General features: G+C 41.2%; 2 protein-coding genes across 3 annotated transcripts in view; both read right to left on the reverse strand.

Annotated features, from left to right (window-relative positions):
• Nucleotides 1-5,645, reverse strand: part of LOC117257632 (MICOS complex subunit mic25a) — a 122,369-nt gene extending 116,724 nt beyond the window's left edge. For both annotated transcript variants that reach the window (XM_033627866.2, XM_033627865.2), the window contains exons 1-3: nucleotides 5,441-5,645; nucleotides 3,205-3,298; nucleotides 1,845-1,965 (exon numbers count right to left, since the gene is read on the reverse strand). In XM_033627866.2, coding sequence (XP_033483757.2) covers nucleotides 1,845-1,965; nucleotides 3,205-3,298; nucleotides 5,441-5,524 — 299 coding nt within the window. In that variant the 5' untranslated portion in view covers nucleotides 5,525-5,645. The remainder of the gene's footprint in view (nucleotides 1-1,844; nucleotides 1,966-3,204; nucleotides 3,299-5,440) is intronic.
• A 483-nt stretch (nucleotides 5,646-6,128) lies between these two features.
• On the reverse strand, nucleotides 6,129-15,318 carry LOC117257929 (E3 ubiquitin/ISG15 ligase TRIM25). Its single transcript, XM_033628346.2, has 4 exons — nucleotides 14,511-15,318; nucleotides 12,752-12,891; nucleotides 9,351-9,518; nucleotides 6,129-8,320 (listed from the first exon to the last, which is right to left on the reverse strand). The coding sequence occupies exons 1-4, from the start codon at nucleotides 15,120-15,122 to the stop codon at nucleotides 7,615-7,617; spliced, it is 1,626 nt and encodes a 541-aa protein (XP_033484237.2). The 5' UTR covers nucleotides 15,123-15,318; the 3' UTR covers nucleotides 6,129-7,614.
• Nucleotides 15,319-17,714: the final 2,396 nt, after the last annotated feature.

Here is a 17,714-nt window from a genome sequence, read left to right on the forward strand (position 1 = left end):
ATTCAAGGACTTTGTTTGTCGAGGGCTTCAATGAAACATTGTTGAATCTATACACAGTCTGATCATGAAACTGAAAGGAAGGATGTCTGATTGAAGATCCTTTCGTCAGCACATGGTGCTGGTAAACTGCTTTAGACTCTGTGTATACATGCCTGCATTCATATTGCACTGAGACCCACAGTGCCACAAAAAGGAAAAATGGCATGCATTCGTATGGAATAAGCAGCTTGATGGTATACTGACTGTCAGCGGCAATGTACAAACTGAAATCCTTTAGCTCAACAGATACATTTTTCTAAGTTTCACTCAGTGCCATTATGCATGATACCCCAGCTTCAAAGGTTCTGACATACGCTCTGCCCATTGAATTTCAGAGGAAGATCCACAATGTCTGTATGCAGAGATTTGTTAGAAAAGTATGAGCCATTTTTTCTGGGTGCCAGTGTGTTTATTCAATTGTTCCCAATGAGAAGAGAGCATATGGTGCCGCATGCAGCCGCCAAAAGCGCTCTGGCCTTATTGTGCGGATTCTCCAAGCACTTCTAGTTGAAATCTCTCTCACTGCTGCTTCTTTAGCTAGACTACTATCAGTTGTCACAACAAAGGCAGGAAAGCCCATTTGTGGGAGCAGATCAGCTGCACACTGACTAGGGGGTGCTGTGCTTTTATCACCGAATGCTTTGTAAGCTTATTGTTTACGGTGTAGTCAACCCTCTGTTAATGTACAGTAGCATTACATTAGCTACCTAGCTAATGTTAGTGTCAAAATACTGTTGCCACAGAAACAAAACCCATGCACATCATGTCATTTAAAAAAGTGCTTTGAGCGCTTTTTATGAAGTGTTTGGATAAAGTGCTCCCCAGCGCCCTGCAACAGCTTTTCTGCTGAAGAAAAATACTATGTGGACACAGTCCTCATACTGTATCACTGAAATGGTCACAGTGTTGCACAGGGGTATCTTACCCTGCTGCAATCTATTTTCTTGACTGAGCCTTTAAAAATGTGCAGCATAGTTGTAACACCAGTGTTTTTGAGCAAGGTTAACAAAACCAAGATAGAGCAGTTATTGATGATTTTAGAGCAGAAGAGGCACTGTTAGTCGCTATAAATAAAATAAATTCTGAGCAACACATGTGGCATGATGCCTCTATTTTTGTACATCAACATTTAAAGTCACTTTTATCTACCCTGGAAATCTAGCGTTCTCGCGAGAGCACAATTTGAATTTGCTCAGCGAGTCACTCTGGCAATCAGTAATGATGCTCATTACCTATGCCCATGAAACCAAGCTGCACCAATCACATCGGTGTGTCTGATATAGGCGGGCCAGAGGCGAGCTAAACAGATGACGACAGAGCTGCGACGACGAAGTCCGGAATCAGTCAGTAAACATTGCAAGATGGCTACAGATGAACACCAGTTGTTTGAAACGGCCTTGGCCGCTACAACGAACGAGTTAGACTTGGCTTTTTCTCTAAAAGAGGAACAGAAGGCGGCACTCAAGTCTTTCCTTTTCAAGAATAACGTTTTTGCTGTTTTGCCGACCGGATACGGCAAGAGTCTAATTTACCAGTTAGCTCCGCTGGTAGCTAAGCGTATACATCACCCCATGTGTTGTTCTGATTGGTCGTAGTGTTATCCAATTGCGTGCAGTGATATTTAAAAATGCATGCTTGGTGCCGCCCCTCAAGTTAGGCCATTTTCATTACTCATGGTCAGACCCTAAATCTTTCTAGATTTGGGTCTGGATTTCCAGGCTTTTATCATCCCCTGGCATAAATCAGCTTGAATGTTTGTCCACCATTAAATGTCTCTATTACAAACCCACATTTGTTTAACCCACCTTCTCTGTTCTTCCTTAGCGTAGGAGGCTGGTTTGCTACTGCTGGACTGGTTACTTGGCTGGGCCCGGGACTGTGGGCTCTGCTGGGGTCGAGGGCTTGAGTTGGTGCTGCGAGAAGCACCTGGATAAAGACAGAGTGGATGTTTAAGGGAAAAATTCTTACAGAAGGCAAACTATTACGAACTGTGGCAGCTTGGAGGCCTATAGTGCAGTGTTATTGTTAAAACAAGTAATACTTAATAAAGATATAATCATTACATTGTGTATATAAAGGTGGAGTCTGCAATTCTGGAGAAAGATTGTTGATATTTGAACTCAGCGTCCCAACAAATACACCCCTCCTGTCAGTGCTTTCCCCGATCCCGTACATTAGAACAATATTAACAATATCAGATACTCTTTTGAATGTAGAGTATCTGATGCTATGTATCCTGCCAGTAACCAGGTGTCAATCTGAAAGATGTAAAAACTATAAGAGAAAATGATCCTGACTGTTTCAGGAGCCTGACAGGAGAGTGTGAGAGTGTGACTGAGATTTACATTTTGCTTTAATGAACGTATAAGAAAGAAGGCTTCAGAGATGAGGGCTACCTTATCCTCAAATTATCTCAGGGATAACAGGGAAACCCAAGAGGACTAGTCTCAACGTGTTTCATATCCTTAAAATGTCTCTTTCCCAAAACAGGTGTTGGAAAGCAGGGGGCGGCCTTAAATCAGGGTCATCTTATAGTCAAGCCAATAAAGAAATGTATACATTAAATACAAATGTGGTTAGAGGGAGCCGGTCATCTATGATTTTCATGCCAAGGACTACTTCTCTGTTACTGCTATGCATATGGCAATAAATAACTTGAAATGCAAAAATAATACATTTTATTAAGTTAACCGTTTTACATCTACTGATTATAACCATTACCAGCTGCAACACTGCAACAAAGGCTGGTAATGTTTTCACCTTGTGAGTCTCTGTGTGTGTCATCATATAAACTTGTGGTCCTAGTGACATAATGTAGCAGGAACTACCACAGAAGCTGTTTTGAGTATTTTGCCAGGGGTTGGAAGTAGGGGGGTAGAAAGACACCTTACGCCCCTGGCCCGTGTTCATTTAAAGTCACTCATCATTTTATCGCAGTTGGAGTGATCCATTGTGAAATGGTCTCTAGTTATTGATTACTTCTGGCACTGGTTAGGATTTGCAGATCCTCCAGTAATTTAGGTTTGTACTTCTATACAAGTGAGAGATTAAAAATGGTCAGTCAGTCAATGCCCCAGCACATTAACAGGGTCAGCCAGCAACTTTTGGTTTTTAAGTTTTCTCAGACAAAAAACTTGTGTGAAAACTCTGTGAGGTGCGTGATACCTGTGTCATTCTGAGGGCTTGAGGTAGATGAAGGTGTGCGTTCTGGAGCAATGTTGGCAACTCCTCTCATCCTCTGGAGAACATCTTCTGACAGCTGGGGAGGGGTGAATAGCAAAATTAAAAAAAAAGGGAAAGACTGGCAGGCTGGAGACACAGAAACAACACAGAACTGAGAACCGATAAACCTGAGGTTCCCCCCCAGAAGTTTTTTTTCTGCTCTTAACTTTATTTTCTTTTAAACAAGCAGAGGCCTTTCTGCAACTTTCCACAAACTTAATAATGATTTAATGGAGCATAAAGCATATCATGCACATTGATTCAAATGTAATGAAAATCGGTCTTTTTTAAAGCTTTGGGAAGGACAGGGGAATTTTGGCCAAATGTAAAACATCTAAAGCTGCAAAATGTGCCAGAAAACAGTGGGTCACTGTAGCACAACTTTCTGTGTGTGTGTCCAGGGAAATGGTTAAACAAAGTTACATCAAAAACCACAGCAGGCAGCAGCCACTGACTCACTGTTTCTATGACTCACAAGATTTGAATTTGCAGGCAGGGCTGGTAAATAAATAAATCTGTAAGCTTTGTCGTTTTCATGTTTTATAGACAATTTTACAAACTTTTTCACAATCATTATGATGTATGGAGGTACCACAACTATAAACTCTAGACTTGTTTGAATTGCATAGGTTTATTTTTTTTTTTTTTACTTGACTAGCCTGCATTAGAGTCTAGCTGGGGTTGATGGTGCCTTCAGATCCTATGGGAAATTTGGATATCACATCCATCAGTTCCCCATATATCCCGGTGCTCAGTACAAACATTCAAACTTTTGTTGTGCTTGAGTGCTTTAATCTTTCATTTTGAAAGCAAGCCCCTAATATGTGTTAGCAAAAAAAAAAAAAAAAAGGAAAAAAGTATGTAACATTTTTTGCTGAGGTAAAGTTGCACTTCATCAGTTAAACAAACCTCCTTCATGGATTTTTGGCTAAAAAGACATATTAATATTAAACTGTAAATCTTGACAGTCTGTCAGGAAAATCCCTGGAATTGCATCCCTTTATTTTATGAATGACATTGGAAGTGATGGTGGTGAGGATGTAAGGGTGAACAAGGATCAAAGGCTGGGCTCATACATTCTGCAAAAGGTAGCCATTTTCATACACCGTTCAAAAGGTTGCATATTTGTCGTAACTGCTTTTTCTTTTAAAATACTACACACATTTTGTTTCTACTTCTGTCATCATGAGGTGACATGACATCTTGTCTTTTGTCAATATAAATTATGATTAGGTCACTTGCTTTTGAGGAACATAGCCTACATCTCTGCTTATGCAAATGCAGCAGAATCATTGTTATGTTATCACATGAAAATATAATATGTTTAATGGTATCAATCAAAGTCTCCTTTGACACAATTTATTGTGCAGCCCACATCACTAGTAACTTACAATTACATTTAAAACATTTAAACACAGAATAGTTTAATATTTTATGCTACAAGCACAGCTGTGTTGCATTTTCACTGGTTCATGAGGTGCGCTTCGAAATTTCCGACATTTACAGTAGCACTGGAAGGCAGCAGTGTCAAAAAGCAGAGAGCACCCTGCCAAACTTCACTCAGAATTTGTCAATTTAAAGCCACCATCTTTATAACCAAAATTGTCATAGCAATAAAAACATTTGAATCTGTCTTTGACTTGGTCATGCATCCACCCTGCAGCTGAAATGTTCCCACTGAACACTTGCGATTTGTTTGCCTCTTATCTGCGAGCTGAACGCGTTGTGTTAATCCATGTAGCAAACGCTAGACAGCTAGTGAACAGTGAAAAATGTGGGATTTCTGATTAATTTCGGAGCGCTGGGTGGATAACATATATGCCGAATTGACTATAATACCACGAACGTTTCTAAATGATGTTGGTCATCCGCCAGCTATGTTCTTTAACCGATAAACAAGGCAAACTTTTATCTGCGGCTTTTTGCGACTGGAGTTTGGCATACAGAAAGAGTCATGTTTCAGGTCATATATGAGCCCACCCCAGCCCCTGCATCCCTGTACATCCTCCTCACCCCTGCAGTCGCTTGACAGGTTGTGGACTCAACGTTGGTTCACCTCAGAAAACAAACCGCTAGCTGCATTTGCTCTGCTTCACCATGCTAACAGCTAGTTAGCGCTGGGCGTAACAATAAAGTAACGTTAGCATGGCTTATCAAACGCTAGCTAAAATAGCATTACCTTCACCCCACGGAGAATCCTGACTCTGTCCTCATCATCCACACCGAAGGACACTTTTCTGGTTGTACTCTCTCCCGAGCCCATGCCTTCTGCTTTTAAGTGACAGCTTTGCTTGTGACCTTGCGTAGATTAAGTTAATGTTATTATCATGAATTGATGTCAGTGTCCTGCCCAATGACAGAGTGTGTGACAGATGGAATCTGGGTTGCCAGCTTCGAGTTATCGGTCCCCCTGTCACAGCTGTGTGTAAAACCCGGAGCATGGTTTACTATAAATATAAGTTAACTAAAGTCTATTTATGTTGCGCTTTTCACAAACATAGGCCACAGGTGCTTTACATGGGCAATATACAATATGCAAGAAAGAAAATATAGAAGATAAAGTGACCACTGAGTCATGTAGTGAAGGTGCAAAACTGTTTGCAAAATACGTAATGAAAAACTACACAAAATATAAAGAAGTGTATTATTAACATGGAGCGAGTTACTTTAATTGTTCACAATCAAATTTATCTTCTTGCTACGGCATTTAGGTATGACATAAACGACTGAATCACTGTTAGTTACCTATTTACAGCTGAACCTGGCAACCCCACTGTCATGCACTAAAGCCTCTTTGAATGAATGAACTGTCAAGAGCCAATCACATATCACATATTCAGTACAAACTGTCAATACCTAGACATGGATACATACATTATCATCAGTTTATTCGTAGCATAAACACAAGCAAGTCTCATATTTACATCAGTGTTCACACATTAATGTTTACTGTGGCTATATAAAGAAAACAAAAGTAAAACACACAACATTGAAGACGTTTAGTTCACTTTTGATAAACAGATAAATGGAAATATGATAAAACCCACAAAGCTAATTCATTTTGACTTTGGAACACCTATAATTGATATTTATACTCCACAAAATCCACAAAAGATATAGAACAACAGTCAAACAGTAGGGGGAATTGCCCCGTTACACAATTGCTGCCCCTCCCCCAAGTGAAAATAACTGGAGGCATATATTACTATTTTAAGATTTTTAAGCTAGAGTGAAGGCATCAACATAAAGCATCCATCGGTACCTACCAAACAGCAACCTCCGAGACCTAATAAAAATTAAGCCAATGCAAAAGTGCCTAAACTGCAGTTCATCAAATGGCCACTTGAGGCTGGTTCCAAAACAGAGTATATCCCCATAGACCCCCATGTTAAAGTGTTCAACTTTACAGCAGACATAAACATGTTTACAGCCTGGTACAAACTTTTTTTGTTCTCCATGGCTGATATCAACATTCATGACAACTGTACAAGGGGTGAATTTTTTTTTATAACTCACCTTTTCACATTTTATTAAGGCCCAAAGCTACGCATATTAAACGGCAGGGCCACCTAAGTGCCAGGCTCTCTGTTAGGTGTTGCTATAGTCTGAGAGTCAGTTCCACCCCTCACTTCTCAACAGCTCCACCCTCTTGTCCAAATATGGTCCAAAAACTTTTGTTCTGTGCTTCAAGTAACCCAAGATGGCAACATCCGAAATGCCAAACTTAAGGCTTTAAAAATGGCAGTCCACAGACCAACAGGTGACGTCATGGTAGCTACGTCCGTTATTATATACAGTGTCTTTTGACAACAATGTCAGCATAGTTTGTAGGGAAGAGGGCTAAACAACACTCTCAAATTAGGCAACATTTTGGCGAGGGAACAACTGGCATGGCCATTTTCAAAGGGTCCCAAACTCTCACCTCAAAATACTTTAAATTAGGACTGTTGTGGAACTCAAAATATTATCTTTACCAGTATTAGTCTATGTACATCAGATCATTAGTAATATTAACTGTAAAATAAGAAAACAAAGTATATTGATATGCAACTACTTAAATCTCCATATTGACACAGTTTTCATCAAGCCTATATACTAGCAACAGAATAAGTGAGTTCCTGAAATTCAGTTATGGCTTTTGGTTTTAGTGTGCACCACAAGATTTCCAGTGGCCCCATCTGGCCAACCCTATGGAAAATGTCTGGGGATGACACCGCACTTAAATGCACCATTTTGGTAGAATACACACATTTAAAAAAGCGCAGTAAATACAATTACAAAGAAAAAATCTAAGTGAGAGGCCAAATTACACCCAAATGAATTCTATGCATGGAAAAAATTAAACAATAGTGTTTACATCCCCCTGTGCAGTGTGATCCAGGACTCTGGTGTGGTTGAATGTATAGTGAACACTGGGTAAACCGGCTCCCTAAACACTACCCTGAAGGTGTGGAGGTGCTCCCTGCGTCCTCTGACATTGTGGAACATTAGCGTCCCTGCATCACAGTCCAGCGCTATCTCAATCTTCAGCGGAGGAGTGGTGGTTTCCCCCAGAGCCACGTTGCAGGAGGACTGGCACACTGTCAGCTTGCCGTTTTTCCATTGCAGCCGCCAGGAAACAGAATTGTGACCTAAACGACTATGGTCACCACGGCGAGGGATGGTCTTGTAACACACACCCACCGACCACATGCAGTTGGCCCCCATCTCTACAACCCATATGTGCTCCCCACTAGAGAACCCTTGGCTGCAAAGAATCTGGGGCGCGCTTGAAAAACGCTCTGGGTGCTCTGCATATGGCTGCTTGGTGGGACTGTACTTGACCGTGCGCAGGTCATTGGACACTATCAGGCTGGGGTGAGCAGTGCAGGGGTTGAAGCTGAGCTCAAGGGGGTTCAGGAGGATGTGGAGGCAATCCAGGAGGCGGGTCATTTCTGAGCAGAAGTCTTTGGTTTTGAGGCTTGCGTGGAGATGCTTGGTGTTGAGCGGAGCATTTGAGGGGATGGTGGGAATTTTGCATGTGACAGCTTCTCTCAGCTTATGGTCAATCAGCATGAACCTGGCGAGCAGAAGAATGTCATCAGCTGAGGACTGTTACCATGTGATCTGCTTTGTTTCTTGGCCTCACATATCTTTACTTATGTAGGCTGCATGGAGGCACACACATACAAATGTGTGTAGACTTATCTGTTCATCCTATATGTCATAAGTGCTAATAGCCAGGGGTGGGACCAAGTCATTGTTTAGCAAGTCACAAGTAAGTCTAAAGTCTTTGCACTCAAGTCCAAATTAAAGACTGACAAGTCCCAAGTTAAGTCTCAAGTCAAGACTGCCAAGCACCAAGTCCTCAACATTAAGTTTCGAGTCCCAAACAAGTCATAATGTGCTCTTCACCAAATGTAATGCCATTTTAACAGCGTAGTAGTAGCATTGGCTTAGCATTAGCTTGCTAACTATGCTAATTTTAGCCTCGACTTTACCATTTTTGACTGGATGTTGTCAGACTTGTTTAAAGAAAGTGAATCTAGGGAATTAGGTTGTTGACTTGCTGGGAGTAAATAGTGTTAATGTTACTTGATTCAGGAAATTAAGGGAAATGAATTGATTCATGGTACACTTTTTATATACCAAATGTTCTTATCTGTGGGCCGGGGAGGGGGTATCAAATATTTCCAGTCAAAAGGCTCATGTCCAAGTGAAGTCATAAGTCATTGATGTTAATGTCCATGTTGGATTGCAAGTCTTTTTTTTGACTTTGTCAAATCGAGTCTTAAGTCATCAGTTTTATGACTCGAGTCCACACCTCTGCTAATAGCTAATAGTGCACATGTTCATTAAGCACATTTTTATATATTACATTATATTATTGTAAAGCTGGTACTATAAATGAAAGCAACTTTTATGGGGCATTCGCTAACTAATCTCTTTATTTTTGGTCTCATCTATCCATTATGGGACAACATAAACTGAAAATTACACATTCTGTCAGTCTATCAGTGAAAATACTTTCTGCAGTATGTTGAGGTGTTGAGGTTATTTTTTGTATCTATTCATTTTAGTTGTAAAAGCAGTATAGATTATTGTTGTACCTGTGTATGAAGATGCATGGGTCTGTCTCATTTAGGGCCTCTGCGGCAATTTGCTGTGCCTCCGCTAACTGCTGCTGTTGCTCTTCGAGTGCACCCAGTCCAAACTGCCAGCTTTTTCTGCGCTGGCCTCTCTCCTCCTCCAACAGCACACGCAGTCGCTCCCTGTAGCTGAACACAACACCACAAAGGTACATTAGAATTAGGGTAAACTTGGAGTGCCAGTGAGCACAATGATTTTCCACCTAGAAATCATATTTACACCCACTATCATTACTAGTATTGCTTGAACATTACTCTAGTATTTCGAAAGCCTTTCGCAACAGTGAGTCATGTGGCGCGCTTCATTTGTTTTGATGAGGCAGGCTTTTTTTTGTTTGTTTGTTTGTTTGTTTTTCATTATATTCACTAGGTATAAGCCTGGGGGGAAAATGTGTTACGTCACTATAATCTCAAAAATTACTGGACCAATCAGCCTAATATTTTGTGTGCACACTTATGAGTGTATCCTCAAGGACCTCTCGTGGTTTCAGCGATTCACAACTGTTAAATAACCTGTTTTACTGACTATTTTTTTACCATCACTGGCTGCTGACTCCTTACTTTTCTAGACCAGGTTTTCCTGAAACTGCCTCAGCTAAAACAACAAGCCTTACAGTCCATTGTAGGCCACATTTTGGTCTTTGCTGTGGCTACTGACATCCAAAGAAAAATTTGGTCTAATTTTTAACCAGAGCATCTGCAAATTAATTTCATACCAGAAATGTTAAGGTGAGGACACACCAAACCGACATCACAGAACTAGTGGCGACGAAAGCCAACTGTTGCGTCGTCTACGTCGCCTCATGTCACCTCACGTCGCCTCACGTCGCCCTGTGTCAGTTGCATTTGAACACGCTACACGGACTACATCCGATGGCCAAGTAGCACGTACGTTCTGAGCTGCGTGAGAGAGAGCGGAGTGAGAGAGTGGGACATCCTGTCAGCCCAGGGGTTTCCTATCTGTGCAGCCGAGCATCGCAGCATCTCTATGGACTATTACATCCAGACAGTCCAGGTGTTTCTTCCGCAGGCTCCACTTCACTCAGCTGCCTGATAAACCCGCCGCTTCTTCCCCCTTTAACCTGAATAACAAACCAGGGCTTGGTGCTCCGGTTGGATCCAAATGGAGAGCCGGGGCTAGCTCAGAGACTAGCGGAGGCTAACTGGCTGTGCTTCCCTCCAGTCATGCTGCGGCTAACGCTCTGCTAGCCTCCCAGCTAGCCCTGGCACTCCGTTTGGATTCAAACGGAGTGCCAGAGTGCGTTTGTTATTCAGGTTTAAGTGGGAAGAGGCAGCGGATCTGTTGGGCAGCTGAGTGAAGTGGAGCCTGAGGAAGAAGCACCGGTTAGCTCCGGTTTCACTACAGGCAGATTCACTCACTACAGGCGCGAGGGAATAAAACCTGAACAGCCAATCAGAGTGATCTCTTTCACCAACAAGCTCAATTGGCCGAAAAGCCGCTGACGCCGAAGTGCTGACAGTGTGGGACACACTGCAAAAACTAGGCCAACAGACGCCCACCGACAGCCTGACTTTGGTCGACGGCCAGCCGTGGGCTTGGTGTGTCTGGGCCTTTAGGATCTACTAAAGTTAGAAACGTTAACAAAATTAATTAGTCCCTGTTTTTGTTATCATCACCACCATTTTGGGACCAGAGAATTCCACCGGTAACAGCTCTCTATGGTCCAGCGATGACCCGAGCCCATTCTCACGCCAAAGTCGTTGAAATCTGAAGCTTGGGCAGTGACTTGCGGTGTCAGAAACCAATGATAAAAGGTGTTCTTTAACGTTGGCACGATAAGCAGCTGGTTGCAGTTATAGTTCAACGGCGTCTGGCAGCGTCAGGGGAAAACGCGGTGGAACAAGCACGAAAGCATCAAACACCAACTGTCATCAGAGAGAGCAGTGTTTGCGTCAAACCCTGTTCTTTTTTCCAAAAGCTAACCACATGCTTTTTTTGTTGCCTAAGCCTAACCACGTGCATTTGTTGCCTAAATCTAACCACCTGTTGTTGTTGCCTCGTACGCCGCCGGTGTGTTTTGGCCTTAAGCCTAACCACGTGCTTTTGTTGCCTAAACCTACCTACTGTACGTGTTTTTGTTGCCTGAGCTCAACCATGTGCATTTGTTGTTGAAGGAAAAAAATGTGATTTCATGGTGTTGTACCGACGTAGTGCGTTTATTTTAAGAGACTGCACGTGAACATAAAATTTCCTGTAAAAGAAGTGTATCTTGAAAGGAAATGTGTGTAACAGGCAGAACTTGACACGGTGTCCCAGAATGTCAACACCAAACACACCCAGGGTACCTTGCACGTCGTACGTGGACGTGGAAAGGCATTTCAGAAGCGGAGCATTTTGTTAATTTGTTTATTTTTCATTGATATTTGTGTTTGTGTCCTATAGTACCCCATGTAGTTGAATGCTTTCTCTTTCTTTCTTTCTTTCTTTCTTTCTTTCTTTCTTGTTGTCTCTTAGTTGTATTTATTGTGATTATTTTCTTCTCCATTGTGCAATATAGCCTACTACAGACAGTTAATACCTTTCAGAGTCCAGTAATGAATGGCATAGATCACAGATTTGTGGCTGTTATAGTTATTAAGAATACATTCATCCACATAATCACATCATACCTACACTGTATTTTACATACAGTGCCTGTTAGCAGAAGAACTCTGCTCTGTGCAAGGCGCTGCAGCTCCACCAAAAATAAACAAGGCATGTATTTTTCTTGGACGCCTCTGATACATGCTTCAGCGCATCTGCCTGAATTGTCATCTAATCTATTTTTCAAACTGCTGTTGAACAGTCCATGACATTCGAACAGTATTACAGGACTTTAGTCTTCTGGCAGTCCAACAATGCAGATAAACTGGATTTATCACAAGAAAAGATTGGAACACTGAGTTCTAGCATGAATTTTATCTTCAAACGTCAATGCCTGATCCTGCACGTAAGCCCTGAAAGAGGAACTGCTTCTGGTAATCTGACGCACACAGGCCCATTATAAATAATGCTGTGACTGACTGAACACAAAACCTGTGATTTACAGCACAGGAAAAAGAACACTTCAACCACTATTTACTGCCAATGTAAACAAGAGTTTATCCCTTTTAAAGTTTCATATGTGGTACATCATCTTATTCATTTAAAAACAACATTTACAACCCCACAGCAGTCATCAGATTCTGATTGAAATGTTGCTAAATCCTAATTGGTGCATGAAGGTATGTGACATTGTCTTTGTCCAACTAAGTTGTAACTGTGTTTTATGACTGACATTGCACATAATAAAACACCTTTAAAGACAACACACATTACTGTTGAAGGCAATGTCAATACCAGCACATGTGCAGTAAGTTACCTGTCCACTAGGGCAGCCACACTGTCCATGACAGTGATAGCCTTGATGACCAGTTTGTCCCCTACAGCTTCAGAGGCTCCTCGCTCCTCTGCTTGCTTCTGTAGGAGACTCTCTGTCATCTGCAGTCTGCTAGAAACCACCTGCAAACACAGTTTAAATGCATTACAGATTTGTGTGTTTAACACTTGTACTTTTCTTTCAACATGTTGTTACCAAGACAGGGACAAGACTTTCATTTCATTTCCATATTGCAAGTGAAAGGAGATGAGGAGGCCTACAGTAAAGTCATTTTCGTGAAGTCCATATGACTTTTTGATATGATGACTTTGCACTTCTACTCAGCATAGATGTAATTGAAGTTTCGGAATCAGTCAGCTGGAACTGGGAACTCCCTTTTATCCTGTCAGAAGTCATTACACTGCTCTCATCAGCCAGACAACTTTTTGCATTCTTATCATTCACCTGTTCCAAACACAATGGTGGTGTCCCAGATAGCTGCCAGCCACTTTATTCAAACCTCCAATGTTATATTTCTATTGTTGTTTAGCAAGTAAAGCCTCATTGCTCAACAATGTGCACTCCCTGAAGAGCTGTGTTTAGTAATTATTTTACAGGTTTGTAATGTCTGAACACATTGCCCAGAAGGAACAACATAATTCAGTGCCAAATTACAGTAAACATTCTTATATTATTCATTAATTATTGGAAGCGTTATTTGCCATCTATGATAAACTGTGTGCTAACCTTGCAGCCTGCTCCCTTTCCAAAATTGTCAGAAACTGATGCTTTGCCATGCCACTCGCCGTGTGATACCGAGGGACATCTCTGAGATGCACCAGGCTTTCAACCAATTCCAACATCCACGGCAATATTTGATGCTTAGAGCAAGTGACACAATATTAAGAGCGACTAAGTCCATCAGGGTTGCTAACTTTTTGTCAACCTGCCACAGTGGCTGATGGATCCCAAAATCTACCTGCCACTCAATAGATTACCATTGTGTTTTGGCTGGGAAGTGAAGCAAATCTAGCAGCCACTTGCATATTTTACCAGCATATGGCTGGTGGCTGATGCTAATTTCAAACCCTGATGTCTGTCTAAGCCAAGCAGAAGGGGTGGTGGATGGGTCAGGCAAACACAGACTCTTATCCAGGAGAATACCGTTTGTATCCTGGTTGAAACCAAAAATCCATAACGTTCCTTGACTCACATCCATCTGTAACATACTTGTGTGTTTATTTACAAAATGTTACATACGTATTTAAACCCAAAACATGAGTTTTTTTCTAAACTTAACCGAGTAGTTGTTGCCTCAACCTAACTGCAACAGTTTGACCACTTGAACCACACTGTACGAGTTTCACCTCGGAGACAGTTGTCACAGACATTAAAGGATGATTCTCATACAGACACAAAAGGTTGACTTTGGTGTTGGTATCACACAGGAGGGGCGTGAGAAAGTGTTGGTATTTGACAATCTGGGATGAGAACATGTTGCAGCAAAATTTCACATGTACATGTTTGGCTTACCTGCTCTCCACTGACTAGGTTACCAATTTATTTAATCATCTTTCATATCCCTATGATAGGTTTTTCCTGGAAATTCTTAAGAAATTTTACCATAAAATAAACATTACCCTTGTTTTTATTTTATCGCCTATTCCCAATATTGCAGATGTATGCAAAACTGGTGCTTCAATATCACCATAGGAAAAATGTCTGTAGATTAAAAGTCTGGGAAATGAAACAACAGAAATACCTTGCTGCGGCCCTCCAACGCTCGCCTCATCTCCTCTTCGGCTACGCTGAAGGTGAGAACGTCGTGGTTCTGGTGAAAGCCCTCTACGACACACATGCTGCACATTAGGGTCATGTCGCTGGAACAAAAATACTCGAGGGGACGCCGGTGGATGGAGCAGCACTTCATCCCATGCTCATTCGTGGGCTCCACCACAGTGTGCGTCTTGAACGACTCCTTCTCGTGATGTCTCTGGAGGTGCCTGGAACACAGTGACACCTCACACTTCAGGCAAGACTTCACAGCTGGTACCCGCTCATCTATACAGTGGTCGCAGAAAACCTCCATCCCCCCAGGCTCAGTGTCCTGCCGACAGTCCAGAAGCGGTGCAGTGGCAAGGTAACCCTCGATGATGCTGCAGAGTTTGAAGTTTTTCTGCAGGGAATTTAAACCATGAAACTCCTCACGGCACTCTGGGCAACATGATATGTCCCCCTTGTCAACTGACTTCCAGATACAGGCTCGGCAGTAGTTGTGTCCGCAGGGGAGAACCATCGGATCAGAGAAGAGCTGAAGGCAGATGGGACAGCTCAGCTCGTGGGCTAGCTGCCCCTCTGGCTTAGACAAAGACATGATAGGTAGAGATGAGGTTGGTCGCCTGTATTCTTCCTTGTCTGTTGATTCTCTCGTCTTGTTACTCTTCTTGTCAAAAATTCCAAAGTGTCTTAGCTCACCTTCACCTCTGAAAACTATCTTTCGTTTTTGCCTCACTCTGTCTCTTCCTCCTACCTGGCGAGGTTTCAGGTGAGTCTACAAGAGAACAGGTGATACAGGCAGTATACAAAGCAAACAAGGAAGTCAGCAGCCTTTAACAGTTTCACAGAATAGCAGGAGGCGTAACCATAAATGTGTGCAGGACAGCATTCCTTTTGATAAGGCCCTGTCAGATGTGTTAGCAGAAATTTCACACCACCATAGGGGTTGCTGTTGATGGTAAAAATATGCTACCTGTGACAGTAATCATGTGCCCTCAGAATGTGTTAGGACCCATTTTTACTGGAAACCACAGCACAATTCTAACCCAAGGCAAAAAGGAGTTTCACACCTTATCCTACTTTTGGTAATTTTCTTGTTTTAGTTCTAGTTTCCTTATAGACTTGGAAATTCCACAACCTAGCCCATACCTAGCAGTATAAACGTATAACACTTTTTGTGGAACATAAAAAAACACATGCCAGCCTGTTGGTTTTATCCAACAGCAACATCATATAGTTTATTGTGGTATTGTACACACAGTGAAATCATATGCACTGATATCTCCTGTCTCCCACAGGGGGAACACTCATCACTTCCTTCACTGTTATTAGGGTTCCCACATATGTTTACCCATTGATTTTGAGCTACCTATTGAACTTCTCCATAACTGTTCCATGATATTTATCCAATTTCCACAACTTTATTTATGTAGTTTAAAATAGGTAGGCCTTTATAGCGTTCATAGGCATGGGCAGATTATGAGACAATGTGTCCCTGGGCACAGATATGCACAAGGCCCCACCACCTCTTCTACATAGGAGCAAAACACAGAGACTTAGTGGTTGTTTAGCATCTTTTTGTAGTTGTTTTGTGTCTCTTTGTGGTCATTTGGAGTCTCTTTGTAGTTGCTTTGTGTAACCTTTTCGTTATTTGGCATCCTCAAAATAACTTTCAATGGTCATTTTGAGTCTCTTTGTAGTTTTTTTGTTTAGCCTTTTCATCATTTTCTTTCTCTTTGTGGTCATTTTGAGGTTTTTCGTAGTTGTTTTGAATCCATTTATGGTCATTTTGAGTGTCTTTGTAGTGTGCATCTGTGTACATTTTAAGTATCTTTGTATTTTTTTGTGTCTGTTTGTGTACATTTTAAGTATTTTTGTAGTTTTTTTTTGTGTCTGTGTACATTTTGAGTATCTTTGTAGTAGTTTTTTTGTGTGGTCAATTTGAGTCTCTTTGTAAATGGTTTGTGTAACTTTTTCATCACTTTCTGTCTCTTTGTGGTCATTTTCAGTATAATTCTAGTTGTTTTGAATCTTTTGCTGTCACTGTGCATCTCTAGTTGTTTTGATTCGTTCTTTTGTCATTTTCGGCTGAGGAATCAAGGTCACCTACCAACAAATGTCAGTAGAGAAAAAACCCCTAAAGCATTTAAGTGACAGTGAAGGCTGTTTTCTATAATTAGTCACCCAGCCGTTTGAACGTGGTGGCTACAACTGTTTCCAAAATAACACAAAACTGCAGGTACTGTATTCTGTGACCTTGTTTGACAAAAACATAACAAACAAGACCTCATGAGTACATTGAAATAGATGCATGTCTGTGAGTTGTGTTTTAGAAAACAAACACTAGACTTTGAGACAAGGACATCAGGAAGGACATGTGATGGACACAGAGCCTGGGAAAGAAGCCAGCGTGGCATTGTATTGAAAACAAATTCAAATGATCATATTATTAATAGAGCAGGTCTGACCTTGAAAACAGCAGTTGACAAAACAATCTCAACTCAAAGTCCACTTACTTATTTGTTCTGGAGTTTTTACTACTGTAGTATTGGTTTGACAGCTCCAGAAAAAGCGAGTAAGTGAACCTCGAGTCAAGATTGTTTCCCTCAAATTTAAAACTGATGTTTAGACAAAAAGAGGGATAACACAGGACTTTACAAATGAATCAATCCATCGCTGAAAAAAAAACATTGAATAAAATGTATTTATAAGCAATTCACTGACACGCTTATTAGCTGAATTAAACAATACAAATGGAGCAACTGATTAATTTTTTTTTAGTCAGAGTTAAGTTAGTTTTTAGTTAGAAATTAAACAGAAAGATAATTGTATTACGCAGTATGATGTTTTGATTCAAATTTTGACTGAGGTTTGTTTGTATTAGGGGTTTTCTGTGTGTGTTTGTTTTTGTTTTCAAAAATAAAAAAAAATGGCTGAAAATACACATGAACATAAATCAACATATTATTAGCAAAGATAATTCATCCCATTAATTTAAAAAAGATCATAAAAAACTTTTCTGTTCAGAGTATATAACATTTATGAGAGGCTAGCCATACAGATCCTTGTACACTGTGTAGCACCTGGCGAGATATTTAAACATATTGGCCAGTTGGCTTCAACAACCTCCACCTCAGAAACAGCCAGCAAAAGTGCAGAGGGTGAAGCTAACACACCTAGCCATGCTACA

This window comes from Epinephelus lanceolatus, chromosome 8 (genome assembly GCF_041903045.1).
Source record: "Epinephelus lanceolatus isolate andai-2023 chromosome 8, ASM4190304v1, whole genome shotgun sequence".
Classification (NCBI taxonomy): Eukaryota; Metazoa; Chordata; class Actinopteri; order Perciformes; family Serranidae; genus Epinephelus; species Epinephelus lanceolatus.

Coding starts and splice junctions, on each gene's coding strand:
- LOC117257929 (XM_033628346.2), bottom strand. CDS start 15,122: ATGTCTTTGTCTAAGCCAGAGGGGCAGCTAGCCCACGAGCTGAGCTGT. Junction 12,892..14,510: donor CGTTGGAGGGCCGCAGCAAG/GTATTTCTGTTG, acceptor CTGTGTTTGCAG/GTGGTTTCTAGCAGACTGCA. Junction 9,519..12,751: donor GTGGCTGCCCTAGTGGACAG/GTAACTTACTGC, acceptor TGTTGTGTTCAG/CTACAGGGAGCGACTGCGTG.